The sequence below is a fragment of the Colias croceus genome, chromosome 27 (assembly GCF_905220415.1).
Source record: "Colias croceus chromosome 27, ilColCroc2.1".
Classification (NCBI taxonomy): domain Eukaryota; kingdom Metazoa; phylum Arthropoda; class Insecta; order Lepidoptera; family Pieridae; genus Colias; species Colias croceus.
In genome coordinates this window covers 4,599,346-4,622,390 of record NC_059563.1, presented here as the reverse complement: position 1 = coordinate 4,622,390, position 23,045 = coordinate 4,599,346, and the positions used below count along the sequence as shown (strand labels likewise).

The 23,045-nt window shown below is 33.9% G+C and overlaps 1 protein-coding gene across 2 annotated transcripts in view; it reads left to right on the top strand.

Moving 5' to 3' along the window:
- The first annotated feature begins 263 nt into the window (after positions 1-263).
- Positions 264-23,045, top strand: part of LOC123703807 (sex peptide receptor) — a 29,553-nt gene continuing 6,771 nt past the window's right edge. For both annotated transcript variants that reach the window (XM_045651967.1, XM_045651966.1), the window contains exons 1-3: positions 264-607; positions 1,194-1,431; positions 17,917-18,017. In XM_045651967.1, the coding sequence (XP_045507923.1) occupies positions 354-607; positions 1,194-1,431; positions 17,917-18,017 (593 nt within the window). In that variant the 5' untranslated portion in view covers positions 264-353. The remainder of the gene's footprint in view (positions 608-1,193; positions 1,432-17,916; positions 18,018-23,045) is intronic.

The following is a 23,045-nucleotide window of genomic DNA, read 5'->3' as shown; positions in this document are numbered from 1 at the left end:
TAAAGTATAGTAGAATGAACAACAAAATCAGTTGTTGAAACTAAAAGGGACTATCACGTAACAAGGGACGTTAATTAGTCGTGTCAATTTTCACATTTAGCCGCCAAGGTAATGAAAGGGCCGCCATTAATATTCCAAAATTTAACGGGCAAATGGTACACCTATTCTACCCTTTACGCCCTACATCCGTAATCCATTATCCCAATATAGAAATCCACAGCTTATAAATAATTTCCTTTGTCCACAGATAACAAATGAATAAACCGCCGTTACAAGCTGTCAACGTCATATAGCTGTCAACGTCATAATGATGTCATTGTCAAGCGTGAGATAACTACAGATAAGAAATCAAGATGGCGCACGACAAGGGATGGGCGGAATATTTTCAGAACAGCTCTCATTCGGATTTCAAACCCAACGATGACATTTATCCAAATGGCCTAGATGTTGCCGCCAAATCGAATTTCAATTTCTACGACAATCAAACTTTGGATGATGAATATTATTCGAATATTACGACAGATGATTATTGTTCGTCAAACCATTCGCACGTATATTTAAATATTACATGCCAATTTCCTGTAAATTATGCCGAACCTATGTATGGGTAAGTTGAAATTTTTAAAAATAATTTGCTCTACAATTTCAAATTATTAAAAAAATATCACATTGGGTCACATTTCCAAGATGTGATATGATATACATGCCGAACTCTTCTGTTTTTTTTTTATACAAAGAAAACTACCTACTAATACACAAATTATGACCTTAACTTACATTTTTTTTTTCATTTTATTTACAAATCAAGTAGTGTCATTTTATGAAAGGTTTTCTCCACTAAGAAGAGAACTAAAGTCTAATTAATCACATTTTGCCAACGACTAAGATCTAAGTGCCTTTTTTTTCAAGGAATAATGGCCTGTCCTACGTGTTACGTTAAACCAATTAATGTTCTTTTCTTCATTGCCCCAACGCGTCGTGGTCGAACAGCATCTCAGACATAACAAGAAACTCGCTATGTTGTCTTTCTTTGATTTTGGATAGCATCGCATCGTTAGCGTTTTCAAAAAAACCGTACATTAAACCGTAGGTCAAAGATATCACGAGTATCGCGATATGGATCTTTTACTGTGTCCACGACGCGTTTTTTCCATCCACGAACGATCTTTTAACCAAACCTTCTTTCCTTATAGATACATCGCGCCGTTCCTCCTAGCAACCACAACTGTAGCGAACACGCTCATAGTGGTGGTTCTATCCCGACGTCACATGCGAACGCCAACCAACGTGGTCCTGATGGCGATGGCCCTTTGTGACATGTTCACAATGTTATTTCCGGCACCTTGGCTCTTTTATATGTACACATTTGGCAACCACTACAAGCCGCTGAGTCCTGTACAAGCGTGTCAAGCCTGGCATTATATGAATGACGTAAGTTATGCTTAATAGATTAAAATTGATATGCACTAAGGGGTTATTGTGTCTTAAAGCAGTTCTTTCCTGTATGGAAAAGTTTTGGTACCAGATGATCATTTATAGTTCTGTCATTTTTTCACACTGGTATTAATACTGCTTTAAGACATGATGGTAAAGCCCTGACTCTCTAATATATCATAGATATTGGCTTCTTTCTATAAGATCCATAGAAAATAGAGTAGAACAAAGTCCGACGTCCGAGGCAGTACAATATTATCACAAAGGCAAAATTTTCGTCTATCATCTTAGCACTGAAATATACGATTTCTTTTGACATCTAGAAAATAATAAAACAGCCAAAAACAATAATCAATTAGTAAAGCAATAGACTGTTGCTTAAGGAAACCATAAAGTTGTGTTCCAATTTGCAAATTAGAATAAACAGTCTGAACCCATAAAATATTCTGCTAATAATAAGTGGAAAGGTCGTCAAAATTTTCAATTTCAAAGATTTCTCAAACATTTGCCCATCATGATAAAAACAATTAGATTTATTGAAGCGGAACCTTTACACTAAGCGTTTTCTTAACTTTTTTATTCAAGCATCATTTGACGATATCTTCCTAATGTTTCTTGTTTCCTTGTTTTAGCTATTATGCTTACTTTCTGTTGTCTTTTATATTACCGGAATAGTCTGATTTGTTTTTGGGCAATTTTATATTTCATAGTTCTCTTTCAGTTCGCTAAAAGTATCAATTATATTCTTATGTACTATTAGTATCAAGTATATTTCTTAAAAACTAACGTTTTCAATTTTTTCTATTTCAATGCTTACATTTTCGATACCTAGTTATTATCGTCTTATTCCAAAAATCTAATATTTCATTTCAAGTAAGTTTTATATTACACTAATACTGCCCTGATAACAAAGAATGCAGTAATCGACATTTTTGGGATTTTTACTTTTTGCAAGAAATGGGATCCCAAGGGGTTTATTAACATGAAAAAAAAATAATTTCATAAAAAAAGTACCCGGAAGTATGTTTTTTAGCTAACGATTTTTGCAGTACTTACATGAAAACTACATCAATGATAAGAAAAAGCGCCGTATTAAACATGTGCTAAAAAATAATGCAGTTCTTGTTAAGATACCCTAAAACAAAGTGCAGTAATAGCCATTACTGTAGCATTTTATTCTAGTGTCTGTAGACCAATTGCTACGTCAAAACGCAGTTCTCCACATTACTGCATTTGTGTGTAGTAAAAGCACAGGTAAAAGTTCGCGAGATCGTAACCGTACGATACAGTGCTGCGTTTTGTTGAAGCAAATCTCTGCGTCGTCGTCGTTCGGTGAAGTGAGACGTGCGGCACGTGTGCTGCTCCTGCGCGCTGTTTGTTTTTTAAGTCATGTACATGTCAGTTTAACTGATGTTAAAATAAATGTTGTCTTAATAAAACTTAATTTTCTTCTACAAATTGTTTAATTTTAATATCCCCGCAGTAGGTTTCAACCGTAGAGCATTTTTTTTTAAATCTGTGTAAAAGTGAAAAGATATTATGTGTACATCTACTTAGCCCCGGACATTAAAAACCTGTATCAAATACTAAAAAATAACGCAGTAATCAACATGCGCTAGAACATAATGCAGTAATGAGCGCAAGTACTGTATTTAGACTTAGTGTCCTGTGATTTTCACATGGCCTGATGCTAAACCTAAACGCAATAATACGCATTATTAATGGATATACTAATTTATGAAATATAAGATAATTATCTTTGTAAAGCTTGTATTTTTTCCAATTTTATTGATAGATTTCAAGGGCTATAAAATATAAACATCTTCCTCAAATATGTAAAAATGTCTTTCCCGCGTTTATCTCAAAACCGTCATTTTGCGATTACAGCATTCTTAGTTATCGCGGCAGAATAAACTAAACGCTTACATCATGCAGATACAGTAAAATAAACAATAAAACCTACTCGCTTGCTGAAAAAACATTCATAAAAATCCTACCAAGAGATCTGGCTATGACATTTCATAAATAGAATTAATAAAAACAGCTTAGCTCGGAGGAGAAGTCATAAATTTATCCACGATTAACCCGAGCCGCTCTGAGTCGCTTGTTATCCAGTTTTATCCGGAAAAAACCGGTTCATCCTGGTTACAGCCGGTTAAGCGAGTGCCATTTGTTAATTTGTCAACGATGTTTAATATTATAATATGTGTTAGAATAGAAATATATATTTTGGCAGCGTAGTTTTCTTGTTGTAGGTATGTATTTGGCGGTCAGGTCAAATCTTTAAAATACTTGTACAACCATTAATGTTGCTTTTTTGAAAAAATGGCAAATTAACTTTTTGTAGTAGTATACCTACGTATAGATTAGACTTTAGAGTTAATAGAGCAATCTAAGATTTTAAAATAAATAAAAAAATCTTGAAGATCTAGTAGGTAGACGAAGAGTCCTATAATTAGAATGCTTATAATTTTTATGACTAATATAACAAAATTGTCAGCGAAGCCGTATCTTGTTTTATATAGAGTTTCTAACATTATTTCAATAGGGATGATATCATTTGAATATTTCATACTCTTGCAAAAAACTGCCATGAATATAACACTTAATGTTTTCCCGGTTCTTTAAAAAGTACCGACATTTTTTCATTCAATTACGATGTATATTTATCCCTGAGGAATAGCCATTTTTGGGCAAAAGAGAAGCCTATATTAAGCTTAACAAGTTTGTAACTTGTGGGTATAAGAAGATATCTATTAAATGTCTTAAAATAGAATCCTTTGCTTTATAAGGAGCATTATAAAAGTTCTTAAATTTTATTTAATTCTAAAGTATATTTACCTATATTTATATTCATACTCTTACAAAGTCTTTGAATAAATTATCGTTAGGTAGCGATAGTAGGTACAAATATATAACTAACTATACCCAAAGCTGAAGAATTTGTTTGTTTGAACGCACTAATCTGTGAAACTTGTCTGATTTGGCTACTATTAAGAACGGAGAAATGCGGACAAAACCGCGGGGCACTGCTAGTGTATTAGTATTAATATGTCTGTGTTCTCAAATAGCTAAGATATTCAAGTTCTTGAGCTTGGTCTCTTAGAAGTGAGTAAAATAATATCTATAAGGGCGGCCGTACACGGACCGCTTCAAGCAGTTGAGACCGACCGCTTGAAGCCGCGACCGCGCGGTGAACTATAGGCATTCATTCACCGCCGTACACGTGACGGCTCGAGCCGTCGCGACCGCTTCAAGCCGTCAACTGCATGACGAAATTCCACCGTGCCGTTGACGGCTTGCGAGCGGTCGTGAGGCATACACTGACTGCTCGAGCCGTTAACTGCGCTAGAGCCGTCGTCGGCTCGCTCCTCCCCTGAAAATCAATGACTTGACTAGTCAAAAAAATCAACCGCTCGAGCGGTTGATAGCGACGGCTCGAGCGGTCAACAACCGACGGCTCGAGCAGTTGACGCCGACCGCTCGAGCCGTCCGTGTACGGCGCTCAGCCGTTAACTGCTCGAGCGGTCCGTGTACGGCCGCCCTAAGACTATCAGTTTCGAAACTGACCAAATAATAAAAAAGGGTTCGAAAAACTACTATCTTTTCTCGATGATCCACCGAACAAAACGAATATATGTCAAGGGTTTACGTTATCTATCCTTTTACTCTATAAAAATTTCCGTTCCTATCTAAATTCCGATTTCCACAGCTAGCTCCCGGCCTATAAAGATACCAAAACAAGTTTCCACTCGATTCTCGAGAGAACACTTCTGCCCATTGTCTCAGAGCGGAATGGCATGATAAGGGCGACGCTGGCAAAAGTTATTATCAATTCCGTAATAGGAATATGACGATATTTTCCGAACATTGAAATATTGTAAAGCTCTGTTCTAGCTCAGCATTTCAACCGATTTATATGTTCCACTTCGAAGCTTTTTAGATTTCATGGTCCGGGAGTTACTTGTATTGTTGTAAAATAGACAAATATTTTAATGTAATTATTTTTATTTATTTTCTGTTTAAATAACTTTTACATGGTTTTTGCTTCTTAGGGAGTCAATTAATAGATTCACTCTCTTTTTCCATGCGGCTTGATATAACTCGTGGGTATATTATTGCCAATATATACAAGAATCATACAACTCTTTCGATTATTAGTTAGATTCTTGCAATATATTTATAGCTTAAGTATTTAGGATATGGCTTTATGCATTGTTATAAATATAAACTAAAGTTATTTTTAAAGCATATTACTTGAACGTCGTCACTTTGTATCATTTTAATTAAATTCTCATATTATTATATTCCTATACTTTTCTTGATATTTATTCGTCTTCGTTGATTGTTGGTTTTACAAAACTTTCGATTACACTTAATCTTTGATACACATATTGTTTGCGACTGTTTATCTTTGTTCCAAGTATGTTCAATAATCAAGTTTGTATGGTTCCTGCTCGTTTGATATTAATTAATATTCCATTAGCGAAACTTCGAACAGTTTGTTTTTGTCATATATTACATTGTTGATCATTTTATATTAGCTTTAATAAAAACTAGCTAGCGGCTACAACTTTGTCTAAAATATATCGTTATATTTTAAATTAGTTACAAGTGATAACTGCGTTAAAAACAACCGACTTCAAACTTGCACGTTTGCAACATTTACAAATACAGACAAAAATGCTCATAAAATAAAAACTACTGGGCCTATCCGAATAAAATTTTTATGGGACCAATTCGACACCATCCCGCATCGAACAAAAAAAGAATCACGTAAATCGGTTCAGAAACCTCGGAGTAATCGGTGTACATACATAAAAAAACATACCGGCCGAATTGATAGCCTCCTCCTTTTTTTTGAAGTCGGTTAATAAATAGTCCACTCATATGTCCGAAACAATGTTTACATGATATTTAATTTATTAATATTAATGAATTAATATTGAATCAATTGATAAATTAAACTTAGTACAATTTCCATAATAGATATTTTATAAATTTTCACAGCCAGCTCTCACACTATAATCATACCATGAACTCCCTAGACATTTTATCATTGTGTTAGGATAAAATTGGATACGATAATACAAGCTTGGTATCGCTTAGCCTTAATAAGGACGTCGCAATACACTGCACCTTAAATTGATATTGCTCTTTAACCGACTTCAACAAAGTGAGGATCTAAATGCATCGTTATTCTTTTGATTTTTAAATTTTGAGAGCTGTCTGACTGGCCTGTCGGCTTGGTTGGTAGTGACCCTGCCTTCCAAAGTTCCAAGCCAGTGGTTCGATTCCCACCCAGGGCAAATATCTGTGTGATGAACATCGATGTTTGTTCTGGTTCTTATTTAATTATCTATATATAAGTATTTATTTAAAATTATATGTATATGTTTGTTTATCAGCCATTTGGTTTCCATAACACAAGCAAAAGCTTAGTATATGGGATCAGATCGTGCCGTGTGTGAAAAATGTCCTGAAATATTTATGTTTGTATGTTACTTGTGAGAAATATTGATCTATACATTAAATATTATAGAATTAAAATTTAAGTCTCGTGTTCCTTATCAATTTAACATTTATTAAAACTTTTGCTTGTGTTTTTAACTGCAAATCACTATATCTTTTGTTAAATTTTTGACCGAAAATTTGCTTTCCAAACTTCATCCTTTTTAATGTAATCATGAAACTAATATATTATTTATTACAAGTTATTAAGAATCAAATTTCAAACACAATCCCTTTACCGAATCAAACCTTTTTGGAAAAGGCAAAAATAATAATATTTTGTATAAGTAAACGCGACACGTTTCAGGGAAGTAGAAATAGCCGTCTTATTATTTAGAAACCTTTGATATCAGAAATGAGATGGGGAAAAAGGGCTTTCATATTTGGTCATCTTTATTAAAATAACATATTTATTATTAACTAGCCTCCTGAATTCAGAAGAATGTTTATTCCATTTTTACCACATGTTTATTCTGCGTCCTTGTTATTTTTATAATATTTTGGTTTATATGAACTTTATCCTTGATCTGTGCTTATAAATCAAGCAAAATACGAATTAATCTTACTGATGCAAAGAACTAAATTTTTTTTTAATGTATATTACTAACTAGCTGTGCCGCGCGATTTCACCCGCGTGGCTCCGCTCCTGTTGGTCTTAGCTTGATAATATAATATAGCATATATTACTCGTGGATAATGTAGCTTTCGAATGGTGAAAGAATTTTTAAAATCGGCCTAGTAGTTTATGAGCCTATTCATTACCATCAAACAAACAAAGTTTTCCTCTTTATAATATTAGTGTAGATTATCCAGATAACTCTTATAACATGTTTACCAAGTATAATTCCGCTATAGACACTCAGCACAAAACTTGCAATTTCAACAAACTGCAGTTAAATTGGTTACCTATTTTGCATACCTATACGTTTGGTTAATATTAAAAATGTGACGATGATGTTATGATGATTCAAAAGTGCTTCTAGAAGTCTAATTGAATAAATAAATGTTTGGGTTTGAGTTTTGTAAACACCAGAAAAGCATAAACCTCACTTTTTAAACCTTTGCGTGTTGAAATAATATTTATATTAGCTTCCAAAAGCCTTTAAAAATACTGCATTGTATTCCTGGCTATTGTTCAAAATACAATAGTGTATACCAGCTGGGTTCTGCTGATATGAAGATATTGTACTAGAATTTACTAGTATAATCCTAGCTCTATACATTACTTGGTAGGTAATTGTAATAGAACAGGACAGTAACTGGCTATGATAGTAGTGGGATTGTAAACGAGAGTTGTAAACTCGAACATTTATTAAAGTGAAACTTTTTTACGTGACGGTATTGCCATGACCTTGAAATTTTACTCTCAACGCGCCTAAAGAAGTTTCACTTCAAAAACGTGTGTAAATTATATTTTTGACTGTACACGAAATAATTTCATGCAAAACGAATACTTGAAAGTATAGAGCGCGCACGAAATGAGTGTGAAACCTCTTTGTGAAGCTTTGCTCTTAACAATTTATTTTGTATGGCTTTTGAGCTTTGTTCTTCATTCCTGTATGTGTAAATTTTCTTTTAAATATTCATAAAAAAATATTTAAAACTTATTATTAATATTTATTGACAAGTTAGACATCAATTATTGAATTTAGTCATATTCAGTCAAAAAAAAATTGCGTGTGTGCCGAGCACACGTGTCAGAAATGAAACTTCTTTGGCAAGATTCAAAGATACAAAAATCGTCGCCTTACTCCATGACGTGACGGTATTGCCATGATGCGACATTGAAATTTTACTCTCAACGCGCATAAAGAAGTTTCATTTCAATCATATTTCATTTATAGACATATTCACTTAAGAGTTAAGCCTATAAGTTTTTCTATATGTTTGAAAATAAACACATGAAGAAGCATATTATAGCTACATAATATCTAAAATAAGACAAAGATTTTTATGAAAAAAACAGATGAGTAAAAACAAGATACCTTATCGTTATTTTTATAAACTGAAATATTCCAACAATTCAATATATTATGTACTATAAATAGAAAAATAACATACACAACGGCATAAAGCAATCAATGTTCACTTGATCGTGTTTGCTTGTTTGCTTTAAACCAATATTTGTTGAAAACATTCTCCTATAAGCCTTTTTAATCTTACGATTGCATAATCCATAACGTCAACTGTATTTTATAGAAATACTAGCTTACCGCCCGCGGCTTCGCCCGCTTTCTCTAAAACGATGAGATTTAAACTATCCTATCTCTCAAGTTAGATCGAACTGCACATGGTGTGCGAATTTTATTATAATCGGTTATGTGGTTTAGGAGTCCATTGAGGACAAACATTGTGACACGAGATTTATATATTAAGATAGCTAACCATCCGCGGCTTCGCCCGCTTTCTCTAAAACGATTTGAGATTTAAACTATCCTATCTCTCAAGTTGGATCGAACTGCACATGGTGTGCGAATTTTATTAGAATCGGTGAAGTGGTTTAGGAGTCCATTGAGGACAAACATTGTGACACGAGATTTATATATATATATTATAAGAAGATATAAGAATTAAGATACTTAACTATTGTATTGTATTAGTATGGATACTTTCTCCTTTAGCTCAAACAAAGCGGACGCTCTTTTTCCCTCATTAAAACTGCCATTTATATATTATTTTCTGTATAAAATAAGAAGAGAAATAATATGTCCTCATTGTGAATTCAGATAATTAATTACCTAATAAAAAATACACTACTAATAAAATTAAATGTTATATTATTAGTGACAAAGTACTAATTAATTTTTTACTCCGTGTAACAGAACATAATTATCATTCTTCATAGAATATTCTAGAGTCTTTAATAATTTTCATTGACAAGAAAAATCTATACAGTTCCATTATATCTTTTCACTTTACCAAAGACCATTGTTAATGATACAATGCCCGAACTTATTAAGTTGGAAATTAAGCATTACAACAAAGAAAAAACCTCCTAATTACATTTCTTGTGATAATTGCGTGTTTCATATAAATGTTTGTTCGATAAACAATTTCTTTTTGTGGTCTTATTTCATGTCTCTCGTGTACCTCATTAGATAATAAATGAAATATAGCTTTCCGCCCGCGGCTTCGCCCGCTTTGTCTAAAACATAATACATTATATACTAAAACCTTCCTCTTGAATCACTATCTATTAAAAAAAACCGCATCAAAATCCGTTGCGTAGTTTCAAAAATTTAAGCATACATAGGGACAGAGAAAGCGACTTCGTTTTATACTACGTATTGATTTTACTAGATGACCTGGCAAACTTTGTTTACATGCCATTAATTGCCTATCTTGAGACTGGAGATTTATGTGAACTATGAAAAACAGAGGATGAAACCTTTAAGGTCATAAACTATTTTTATCGCATCGACAAAATTTGAAGAGGGTAAAATATGAGATGATTTGTGTAAAGAATATCTCGCTCTTACGAACGAGCGAGTGAAAATATACAAAAAGTTATTTGCAGAAATAATTGCTATCAAAATGTTAAAGACAAAGACAGAATATGCGTATTAGCCCACCATCGCATCCCTTTCTTACAAAAGCGTGACGTCACCCACGAAATTCTAATTTTGAAAAATGGCGGATCAATCGCTTCTATCAATAGTCGTAATTTAAACAAATGACAGCTCTGTGTTGCCATTGTATCTCTCCCATTTTGTATTCTGGGATCAAAGATTAACGTGAAGTTAGCTTCGAACAAGTCGTAATTACTGTTTCAATATTTAAAGAGTGTCGCTGGCGTTTGCCGCCATTCTTTTGATTAATACTTCAGTTGTATGATACGTTTTATGCTCTTTGAGATTTTATAACTTCAATAAACGCTTTTGCTGTTGTACATAAAAAGTATATAAGAGAAAAATGCTATTCTGTGTGAAATCGGGTTATTAGTTTTTTATAAACCTTTCACAGATATACTTAGGTATATTATAAAGCTGAAGAGTTTGTTTGTTTTAACGCGCTAATCTCAAGAACTACTGGTCCGATTTGAAAAATTATTTCGATGTTAGATAGCCCATTTATCGAGGCAGGCTATATAGTACGAGATCCGGCTGCAGGATTAGTGCGTTCATCGGTTTTTTGCTGAAAACCGAATTTTTATGTATATTTATAATTAGGAGAATATATATCGACTAGGTTGCCAGTCAAAATTTGGCCGCAAGCATGTTTAATTAAAATTTTTCTAATCGATTTTTGGGAAAAAAATTCGTTCACTTGTTTTTTGAATAAAATGTAGTCTACATCACGGCAAATGATATAAAGATTCTAAAAAATCACGGTTGCCGCTTTTCACCTGGCCGCAACATCTTGGCAGCCTGGTGCAAACAGGTATGATTTCGATTCATTTTTACGTTCATAACGTACATTTATGAATCATATATCAAATTAAAGCTAATTTTTTTCCATTTATTATCATATATGGTTGCCTTATTAAATCCGGCCGCAAATAAGGGTTGCCGGCTGTTAAAAATTATAAATATTTACGCCTATTAGTACACCGACGCATTCGCGTGCGGCAGCGAAACAACGAGAAAAAGAGATGATCGGCTGTTAATTATATTAAATCAATATTACTTTTTAAATTTATCATTTTGAAAAGGACGACATATTTTCTTTCACTCAACCTTAAATATTCAACATCTTTAACAGCCGGCAACCCTTATTTGTGGCCGGATTTAATTAGGCAACCATATAATATGATAATAAATAGAAAAAAATTAGCTTTAATTTGATATATGATTCATAAATGTACGTTATGAACGTAAAAATGAATCGAAATCATACCTGTTTGCACCAGGCTGCCAAGATGTTGCGGCCAGGTGAAAAGCGGCAACCGTGATTTTTTAGAATCTTTATATCATTTGCCGTGATGTAGACTACATTTTATTCAAAAAACCAGTGAACGAATTTTTTTCCCAAAAATCGATTAGAAAAATTTTAATTAAACATGCTTGCGGCCAAATTTTGACTGGCAACCTAGTCGATATATATTCTGAATTCTCCTAATTATAAATATACATAAAAAGAATGCGTCGGTGTACTAATAGGCGTAAATATTTATAATTTTTAACAGCCGGCAACCCTTATTTGCGGCCGGATTTAATTAGGCAACCATATATGATAATAAATAGAAAAAAATTAGCTTTAATTTGATATATGATTCATAAATGTACGTTATGAACGTAAAAATGAATCGAAATCATACCTGTTTGCACCAGGCTGCCAAGATGTTGCGGCCAGGTGAAAAGCGGCAACCGTGATTTTTTTGAATCTTTATATCATTTGCCGTGATGTAGACTACATTTTATTCAAAAAAAAAATGTGAACGAATTTTTTTCCCAAAAATCGATTAGAAAAATTTTAATTAAACATGCTTGCGGCCAAATTTTGACTGGCAACCTAGTCGATATATATTCTCCTAATTATAAATATACATAAAAATTCGGTTTTCAGCAAAAAACCGATGAACGCACTAATCCTGCAGCCGGATCTTAGACTAATAGGCTATATAATATCATTACGTTCAGACCAACAGGAGCGGAGCCACGCGGAGAAACCGCGGGGCGCAGCTAGTAAATAATAACATCTAACATTTTGGGTTTACGTTACGAAATTCGTTCATTGTACATACAAATCTGTAACAAACAACAAAAAATTCCATTTATCTTGTGTACTCATTATATCTACGCATTTTATTTATTTTTATTTTATTTATTTATTTATTACCCTTTAACAAAACTATACATGGGAAACTTATTGCTAACTTATACAAAATAAAACAAGAAAAGTATAGTTTATTAGGCGGCCTTATCACTTAGAAGTGATCTCTTCCAGGCAACCTGGGCAAAAGGTAACAAGCTTACTGAAATTACGGTGGTAGGTAGAAAAAAAGGCAAGTAACAAAAAACAAAACAAGATAAATAAATAAATAATAATAATTAAAATAGATATACATATAGATAGATATATAATAAAAATACCTACATAATATAGATAAATATACTACACTCAAATATATACAATTAAATCAATAATAATATATACAATTTATACATATACTTATATGACTATAAATTAAATACATGATACATATTATTAAATACATACATACTACATAAAACAAATATAAAATACTACAAATACATGCTGTGTATAGTTAATAATATATAAATACATAGTTAATGTGCCGAGTTGAAAGCAGTAGTGAGAAAGTGTCGTCGCAAGAGGTTTTTAAATGAAGATATATTTTTAGCTTGTCTAATAGGTAGTGGCAAAGAATTCCAAAGATTGACAGCAGTGGCAACAAACGATTTAGCGAGGAAGTGAGTACGTCGAACAGGAACACTCAAGGTGAGTCTATCAGCCGAGCGAAGAGAATAGTTTTCATTGTGCAGGAAGGAAAAATTGTTTTTGAGATAAATAGGAGCAGAAGGATCAAAAAGGATACGGAACAGTAATTGCAACAAATGAAGATTCCGGCGAAAACGGATGGGGAGCCACTTGAGTTGTTTTCTGTAGATAGAAACGTGATCGTATTTCCGAAGGCCGAAAATAAACCTAATACAAAAATTTTGGAGTCGCTCAAGTTTATCAGTTAGCTCTACTGATAAATCAGGAAAACATGCATCAGCGTAATCAAGAATAGGAAGTAGAAGGGATTGTGCTAGCATAATTTTAGTGGGAATGGGCAAAAAGTTACGAAGCCTTCGGAGCGTAGCGGAAGCGGCATAAATCCTACGGCTCAATTCCTGGATATGATTAGACCAGGATAACGTTTGATCAAACAGAACACCTAAGTTTTTGACTACCTTTTGGTAAGGCAAGACTACGCCACCGATTTTGACGCTAGGCAAAATACCCCAGTCGATTTCAGAAATAAGATAAGGACTACCGATTATGATGACATTGCTTTTAGAAGGATTTAGTTTTAGACCAAAATCATCGCACCAACTAAGTATAGAAGCTAATTCATTATTACAAAAATCTATTGCTTTAGGTAAGTCAGCGATAGTAGACTGGGTATAAATCTGTAAATCGTCTGCATATATATGGTACAGAGCCGTCAATCGGGAACATTTTTAATTAAAACAATTTTAATTAAAATCCTGTGCAAATTTGTTCAAAGAGACGCGAACACGAAAATCGTGAATGTCCATTTTTACCACTGTCATGACCTTTTCTTTTGCGATTGGTAATTAATAATTTCGCGGGAAATCCAATTTTGTATGTGCAAAGTTTAATTTAAATATCACGGATGACTTAAGTTTTTTGATGTTACATTATTTTGTGAAGAGACAAATTTTAAATGAAATTTTCCGATAATTTTTTTAACATCTTTTATTTTCGAACTTTGTAATTTTATCCAATTTATCGGAAAACGTGTTTAGTACATTACTTAAATCATTGTGTTACAATAATAAAATTAAATGAACATTTTCTATAAGTAACGACATAAATTAAATAACATAGTGTGTTGTTATAGTGATAAAATAACAAAGTGCAACCTTTAAATATGTAGGTACCTATTTTAATTTTGGAGACTATACTAAATGAAACAATGTTTTGTTTTAATTATACTCGCTATTTGAATAAAAATATATTATATGCATAATGGTAGATATTAATTTATTAATTTTGGTCCTCCATTTAACTATTTATTTCATGCACTTAAGTTTTCAGTAATCATTTTTACGAGTCAATACTTTGTCTGTAAGCTCTACCACGTAGTATATATGTTACAGTCAAAACCCTGAACCAGTCAATAACGTTATTGACCGGTAAAATCAGTTAATAAGGATATTGACTAAGGGCGTCGGTTAATATCCTTATTAACTGATTTTATCTGATTAAACCAGTTTATAACGTTATTGACTAAGGGCATCGGTCAATATCCTTATTAACTGATTTTATGTCGAGACATCTAGTCAATATAGGTTTTAACCGACGTGCCCAGTCAAAACTCATAAAAAGTTAAGGACGTTAGTGAAATTATACTAGAAAATCATTTAAAAAGGTTCATAAAACTTTTTAAAGTGCAATATTTAAGAGTTTTATGTTTTATTAATTAATTAGGAGTATTGTTTGTAAACTGCAACCGCGCGAGAATAAGGGCCCGAAAATATTTTTGAAGATGGCAATTGTGTTTTAATAACAACTAGGTTTCCGCCCGCAGTTTCGCCCGCGCACTCAAAGAAAAACCGCATAGTTCCCGTTCCCGTGGGATTTCCGGGATTGCGTTAGTTTCTGATTTGATGGAGTGACCTGCAGGTGTACTTCGAAGACTGCTACTGGATCTAATAGACGAGTAGAGCTAGGAATGCCGAGTTTGGGCTCGTTTTGTTAATTATGTCGAGACCTTACCTCCGGACTTGATGGAGTGACCTGCAGGTGTACTTCGAAGACTGCTACTGGAACTAATAGACGAGTAGAGCTAGGTGTGCCGAGTTTGGGCTCGTTTTGTTAATTATGTCGAGACCTTACCTCCGGACTTGATGGAGTGACCTGCAGGTGTACTTCGAAGACTGCTACTGGAACTAATAGACGAGTAGAGCTAGGTGTGCCGTGTTTGGGCTCGTTTTGTTAGTTATGTCGAGACCTTACCTCCGGACTTGATGGAATGACCTGCAGGTGTACTTCGAAGACTGCTACTTGAACTATTATACGAGTAGAGCTAGGTGTGCCGAGTTTGGGCTCGTTTTGTTAGTAACGTTGAGACCTTACCTCCGGACTTGATGGAGTGACCTGCAGGTGTACTTCGAAGACTGCTACTGGAACTATTATACGAGTAGAGCTAGGTGTGCCGAGTTTGGGCTCGTTTTGTTAGTACTTGCTGGTCACTCCATCAAGTCCGGAGGTAAGGTCTCAACATTACTAACAAAACGAGCCCAATCTCGGCACACCTAGCTCTACTCGTCTATTAGTTCCAGTAGCAGTCTTCGAAGTACACCTGCAGGTCACTCCATCAAGTCCGGAGGTAAGGTCTCAACATAACTAACAAAACATGCCCAAACTCGGCACACCTAGCTCTACTCGTCTATTAGTTCCAGTAGCAGTCTTCGAAGTACACCTGCAGGTCACTCCATCAAGTCCGGAGGTAAGGTCTCAACATAACTAACAAAACGAGCCCAAACTCGGCACACCTAGCTTTACTCGTATAATAGTTCCAGTAGCAGTCTTCGAAGTACACCTGCAGGTCACTCCATCAATTCCGGAGGTAAGGTCTCGACATAACTAACAAAACGAGCCCAAACTCGGCATTCCTAGCTCTACTCGTCTATTAGATCCAGTAGCAGTCTTCGAAGTACACCTGCAGGTCACTCCATCAAATCAGAAACTAACGCAATCCCGGAAATCCCACGGGAACGGGAACTATGCGGTTTTTCTTTGAGTGCGCGGGCGAAACTGCGGGCGGAAACCTAGTTGTTATTAAAACACAATTGCCATCTTCAAAAATATTTTCGGGCCCTTATTCTCGCGCGGTTGCAGTTTACAAACAATACTCCTAATTAATTAATAAAACATAAAACTCTTAAATATTGCACTTTAAAAAGTTTTATGAACCTTTTTAAATGATTTTCTAGTATAATTTCACTAACGTCCTTAACTTTTTATGAGTTTTGACTGGGCACGTCGGTTAAAACCTATATTGACTAGATGTCTCGACTTAAAATCAGTTAATAAGGATATTGACCGATGCCCTTAGTCAATAACGTTATTAACTGGTTTAATCATATAAAATCAGTTAATAACGATATTAACCGACGCCCTTAGTCAATATCCTTATTAACTGATTTTACCGGTCAATAACGTTATTGACTGGTTCAGGGTTTTGACTGTAACATATACATAGAGATAATATTACTACGTATGGAGGAGACACCACGTACAAAATCTGTGCGCCATTTTTTTGCTCTAACTAAGTTTTAAAAATTATTATCTAGTTAGGTACTTACCGATGAAAGTTATTCCTTTGCACTTTTCCGTATTATTTGTGCAATATCGTAACACAAACGAAGGCATATTTGATGCGTTTCACTTTAAAACAAAAAATGAGCGTGCAGTTACGCCATATGGCGTATGTTGAGCGGAATATAAGTGATGTAGGCGGTGTCGTCTCCATATATATATCTCAATGAGTATATATAGCATTCAGGGATTATGTACATATTCAATAATTTTTGAAATCGGCTTAGCATTTCCTGAGATTAGCGCTTCAAACAAACTATTATATATTATGAGTAAACATTCAATAAATTATATGTTAATGTCTCTACGTTAACCAATAACGAAACTTTACTACAAATTTAATTGTCCATTGAAAAACTTAAAATAAAAAACGTGACAAGAACATTCCAGAAATTATCATAATCAAATATCGTCGAGTCGTAGTTGACTAGAAATGTTTTAACAATCATTTGTCTCCTTTCTGTGATGTAATTTTCTTATTTCTTTTCAAGGGTAATGGCAGTAATTCCTTGATTTGATCTGTGACGTTTTTAATAAGCTTTTTCGTATATGTTTTAACAATTCCGTTTATGGATTACTAGGTTTCCGCCCGCGGCTTCGTCCGCGCAGTTAAAGAAAAACCCGCATAGTTCCCGTTCCCGAGGGATTTCCGGGATTGGGTCATTTTCCCGGGATAAAAAGTAGCCTACTTATGTCCTTTCTCGGGTATCAAAATATCTCCATACCAAATTTCAAGAAAAATTGGTTCAGTAGTTTAGGCGTGATTGAGTAACAGACAGACAGACAGAGTTACTTTCGCATTTATAATATTAGTATGGATTTTTATTATTTTGAGACTGGGATTTTAAAATACTCATAATAATAGTAATGATTTTTTTTTTTCTTATTGTATGCATTACTTTAGACTTTGATATTTGTTTATTTTTATACTTACATTTAAACATTTATTTTCAGGTGATACCAGCCATGTTTCACACGGCCAGTATTTGGTTGACACTAGCGCTAGCAGTCCAAAGATACATATATGTTTGTCACGCGCCTGTTGCGAGGACTTGGTATGTGTTATTTATTTATAGTATAATTTACATATTTAATCATATAAATGACGAAACTGGCCCACACGGCATCTTCAGCTGACCTCAATAATTTGTGCAACATTTTTCATTAATGCTATGTTGCCATAATTTGTGGTAAATGTTAAATTTAGAGAAGAAATAAATAGAGAAAAGGTATTTATTGTCAAAAACGTATATATGAAAACAAAATTACCCAAATGATCCGACTAAAAATTAACTTTTAACACGAATCGATTAAGAAAGATCTTTTAAACTTTAAGCCATCAAGCAAACTCTTTAAAATAATATTAGTCAATACAATTAATACTAATGGGGTAAAGGATATTTACAACATGGACTTTTTTAACCATTCCTATAAAAACGTCAAAATATTTTCCCGTTGTTTTGTTTGCCACTACAGCGCAGGACATGATTAGCATAGGCTACGTTTTAACCAAATCCTATCCTTCCACTTTTTTTAATAATCCTCGCGTTAGGTGTTTTTCAAGTATTTTGTTGCGAGTAAAACCGCGGGGCAGAGCTAGTGATAATATTACGCTTAGTTACGCAGAGAATTCGCGAGATTTGTCAGTAGGCGTAATTATAATGATGGATCGGTTTTAGTTACATTCTCTGAATGCCACGTCAAATGTGTGAAATATTAATATACTAGCTGTTGCCTGTGACTCTGTCTGATTGAATGCTAGGTGTATAATAGTTACTAGCTGTGCCCCGCGGTTTCACTCGCATTGCTCAGATCCTGTTGGTCTTAGCGTGATGATATGTAGCCTATAGCCTTCCTCGATACATGGGCTATCTAACACCGAAATAATATTTCAAATCGGACCAGTCCCTGAGATTAGCGCGTTCAAGCAAACAAACTCTTCAGCTTTACAATATTAGTAGGTATAGTTATGTATTTGGTATAATATTGAGACTATTTTTTGTATTCGTTTTCTATTTTGAACGCTTATAAACTCTACAATACTTCAATTTTATAGAGAAATTCTAAATTGCTTTTCTTAGCACATGTAATAACTAATAATTTAATTATACCTAGCTCTCCCGGCAAACGTTATTCTGCCGAAAAATCCGAAAATAGATGTTTTGCACAAATTTTCATGAGGATCGGTCGAGCCATTTCGGGTGATTCCGTTCAAAAATTTGAACATAGAATCGAATTCCTGTTCTGAAATCGGTTTAAAAGGGCCATTATAACATTGTATTAATACATTATTGGTTTTTATCGAAAACCTCATTATTTAAATTTGTATTGAGGGATGACATGAATTTAATCTTGTCCTGTCAATCTTATTTAATCTTGAAGTCCCTTTTTATGCGACCTCGATTTTTAACCGACTGTGTAAGAAAGAGGGTAATGTTTTTCGAATGTATGTACTGTAAGTATGTATATTTGGCACGCTCTACAGCCCAAACCGGTGAACGGATTTTGACGTATGAGGTGTCGTTGTAATCCTCAGAATAGTGGTAGTGAACATTATAATAATTCTTGTTAACCGACGTTTCCAAAAAACAATGGAGTTTCCCAATTCGTAGTATTAGTTTTTTTTTCATCGTTCAGTTCGTCAAAATACCGTTAGAGTCAGGTTCACTAAATAATATCTTATAAAAAGCTCATATATCTTATCTATACTTAATATTAAAAAGCTGAAGAGTTTGTTTGTTTGAACGCGCTAATCTCGGGAGGTACTGGTCCCATTTGAAAAAATTATTTCTGTGTTAGATAGCTCATTTATCGAAGAAGGCTATAGGCTAATATATCATCAAGCGACGACCAACAGAAGTGGAACCACGGGGGTGAAACCGCGCGGAGCAGCTAGTATAAAGATAAAATGATTGATAATAATTAATGGAAGCTTCAAAAAAATTGTCTAGACCTGATAATTTAATTAGTAAAAATCGTGTTCTTGGAAGTAGTGTCACATAGTTTGTTCGAAACTTAAGATTACCTTAGTCTTTTGACCTTAGTACCTACATATAAACTGAAAGTTTTCATGTGACCCTAATTGACTTGTGACGTCATACTTTCGTAAAATCTGGGTCCAAGCACTTCAGTGCCCTGGATAACTTCCAAATTGTCAAAGTAGGGTGATAAAATAATAGTCAGATGTAGAACTGTATGCAAATTAAATTAATATTTTGATACCATACGTACAATCTACTTCGTATTCACTACATAATATTATAAAACAAAGTCGATTTTTTGTCTCCATGCCCTCCATGTTAATATGTATGCTTAAATCTTTAAAACCTTATAAATCTTAAATATATAAATCTCGAGTCACAATGTTTGTCCTCAATGGACTCCTAAACCACTTAACCGATTATAATAATATTCGCACACTATGTGCAGTTCGATCCAACTTGAGAGATAGGATAGTTTAAATCTCAAATAGTTTTAGAGAAAGCGGGCGAAGTCGCGGGCGGTAAGCTAGTAATATACTAAAACCTTCCTCATGAATCACTCTTTAAAAAAAACCGTATCAAAATCCGTTGCGTAGTTTTAAAGATTTAAGTATACATGGTGACATAGGGACAGAAAAGGCGACTGCTTTATACTATGTAGTGATTACAACTTACACCAAAAATGTTGCCAGATACGAATTCAAAGAGCTAAATTCGAATTTCACAGAACTAGTGACTAGTGTGCACCGGACCATCAAAGCGGGAACACGTAATTTATATACGAAATAAACCGGCCAAAAAGATTCGATGGCGGATAGACTCGCCATTTATGACTACAATAAAACGAACCAAGCTTTTACGTTCTGTTTACAACGATACTTTACGATTAGCTGTTTGCACGCCTCACCTGATTTCTGGGTGATTTTATACACCTACACCATTGTAGAATAGTGTTATATTATCTGTGCTATTACAGAAGCGTTAAATTTAGTTTTTTTAAAGAAAATTTGCTATAAAAACAACATATATTACAATGTAGAGATAATGTTTGATAAAGATACTGCTCAATTAACGTTGGTAGCCAATTTATTATCAGATAAGAATATTCATTATGTTATGTACTTCAAATGAATGAATGTAGTCCTCATAGACCACCCACTTAAAGTTTTCGATTTGATAAAAATAAAAATAACAAAAAATACCTCCCAAAATAGCTTGACCCAAAAAAATACAATTTGTAATTCACAACACGTGCTTCCTGCACCAAACCAGTCGGCCATTAAAGATCCATCGACGAAAACACTTAACTAAACTTATTAAAAGTACGTCAAAACTTCCCGTTGCCAAAATGCTAGACATTCATTGCAGGTTCGAGGATTTATAAAAGCATTGTATCGTATTTTGTTAAATTAAAAGAAATACGTAAGAAGATTTTTGTTTCTCAGTTAAATAGGATCTTTCCGCCTGCGGCTTCGACCGTGTTTTCAAAAAACCCGCATAGTTTCCGTTCCCGTGGGATTTCCGGGATAAAACCTATGTGTTAATCCAAGTTACCCTCTATGTACCTATGCTTAATTTATTGTAATTGGTTCAGTAGTATTTACGTGAAAGAGTAACAAACATATTATATATTATCTATACATATAATAAATCTGTAGAAGGGTCAATTCTGTACATTGAAAATATTGAAAAAATAAATAGCAGGGGGTGTTACTGGATCGATACCAAACCCAAATATGTGATTAAAAATTTAAAATGTGATTAATACCTATTAAGTAGGATAGGATATAGGATCCCCTGTCAACGTCATCAAAAGTTTTATTTAAGGCTATGAAAACATGACCTAGTGTACAGAAAGTTGATCAGGTTAAGCAAATGTTTGTCTGCGTTTAGATCGGAAAGTGCCATAGACTAAAAAGAAGGAGAAGTTTCACTTCTAAGTGTACACACGTAAGAAGTGAAACTTCTTTATGACCTTGTTTTTCAAAAAATAATTGACTATATGATTAATATATAATTGACTAATATAACTATATGCAACTTACAGAAATACATCGAATCGCGCGTGGCAGGGATAAGCAAAAGATGGCGCGTAGGTAACGGAAAAATGTCACGCGTAACGAAAAAATGTTACACTAATTTTTTTTTCAACCCCGATACAGAAGTTTCACTTCAATAATTAAAATGAGACGTTCATTGCTCTATCATCGAGGCTCTATCTACTATACTAAAACGATTAAAGGTTAAAAAACTAAGGAAAAATGTGAGAATACTTCGAAATATTTACCTTGGTAACTCATCAAATAAAAGGTGACAATTGATCGACAGAAATAATTTAACTTGAATATCTATGTGCCTTATATAAAGCTAGCTGAAGCCTTAAGCTTCATCTGTGAAATAAAGAAAGAAATTCCCATAAAAAATCTATATCGAAGCCATCTTTCTCTTGGCTCGTTGCTATCGCCAGATACAAAAATCATATTTTAAAATCTCCCTGTTACGACTTTATAGAAATACAAAAATAACCGATTTCGCATTAAAATATTAGCTAGGATTTCTGGTTTTGCATTTTTAAATATATAAAATAACATGTTGAGCCCCGCGGTTTTGTCTGCATTGTATTCCTCCGCTACGTTTGATCATAGCGTGATGATATAATATTTTAACCTTCCCGATAAATGGACTATCTAACAAACAAACTCTTCAGCCTTATAATATTAGTATAGATATAACAAAATTCCATCTCTTATCGAATTATAACTTCAATTTTACCGTTCACTGAAGCGTGAAAGGCACAATGTGTTCTAAGAAACTAGAACATTTCTAGAGCCCATTTGTAAAGGCTGTAGGCAATTACTGCCTCGTTTAGAGACAAATCTTTCACCTGAGCACGTCGGGAACATTGGAACTATAATTATGCCATTTTCTGACTTCATTATACGACTATAATAGTGAAACGTTTGCATTTTGAGCGACTATTCTCATTGATATGAAAACGTTTGAGAATAGTTTAAAGAATATAATAAATTTGATTGCTAGCGGGATCACGAATTCACGTCAGGCGTCGCCCAGGCAAGGCGAAAGAAGCGGGTTTGTACCCCA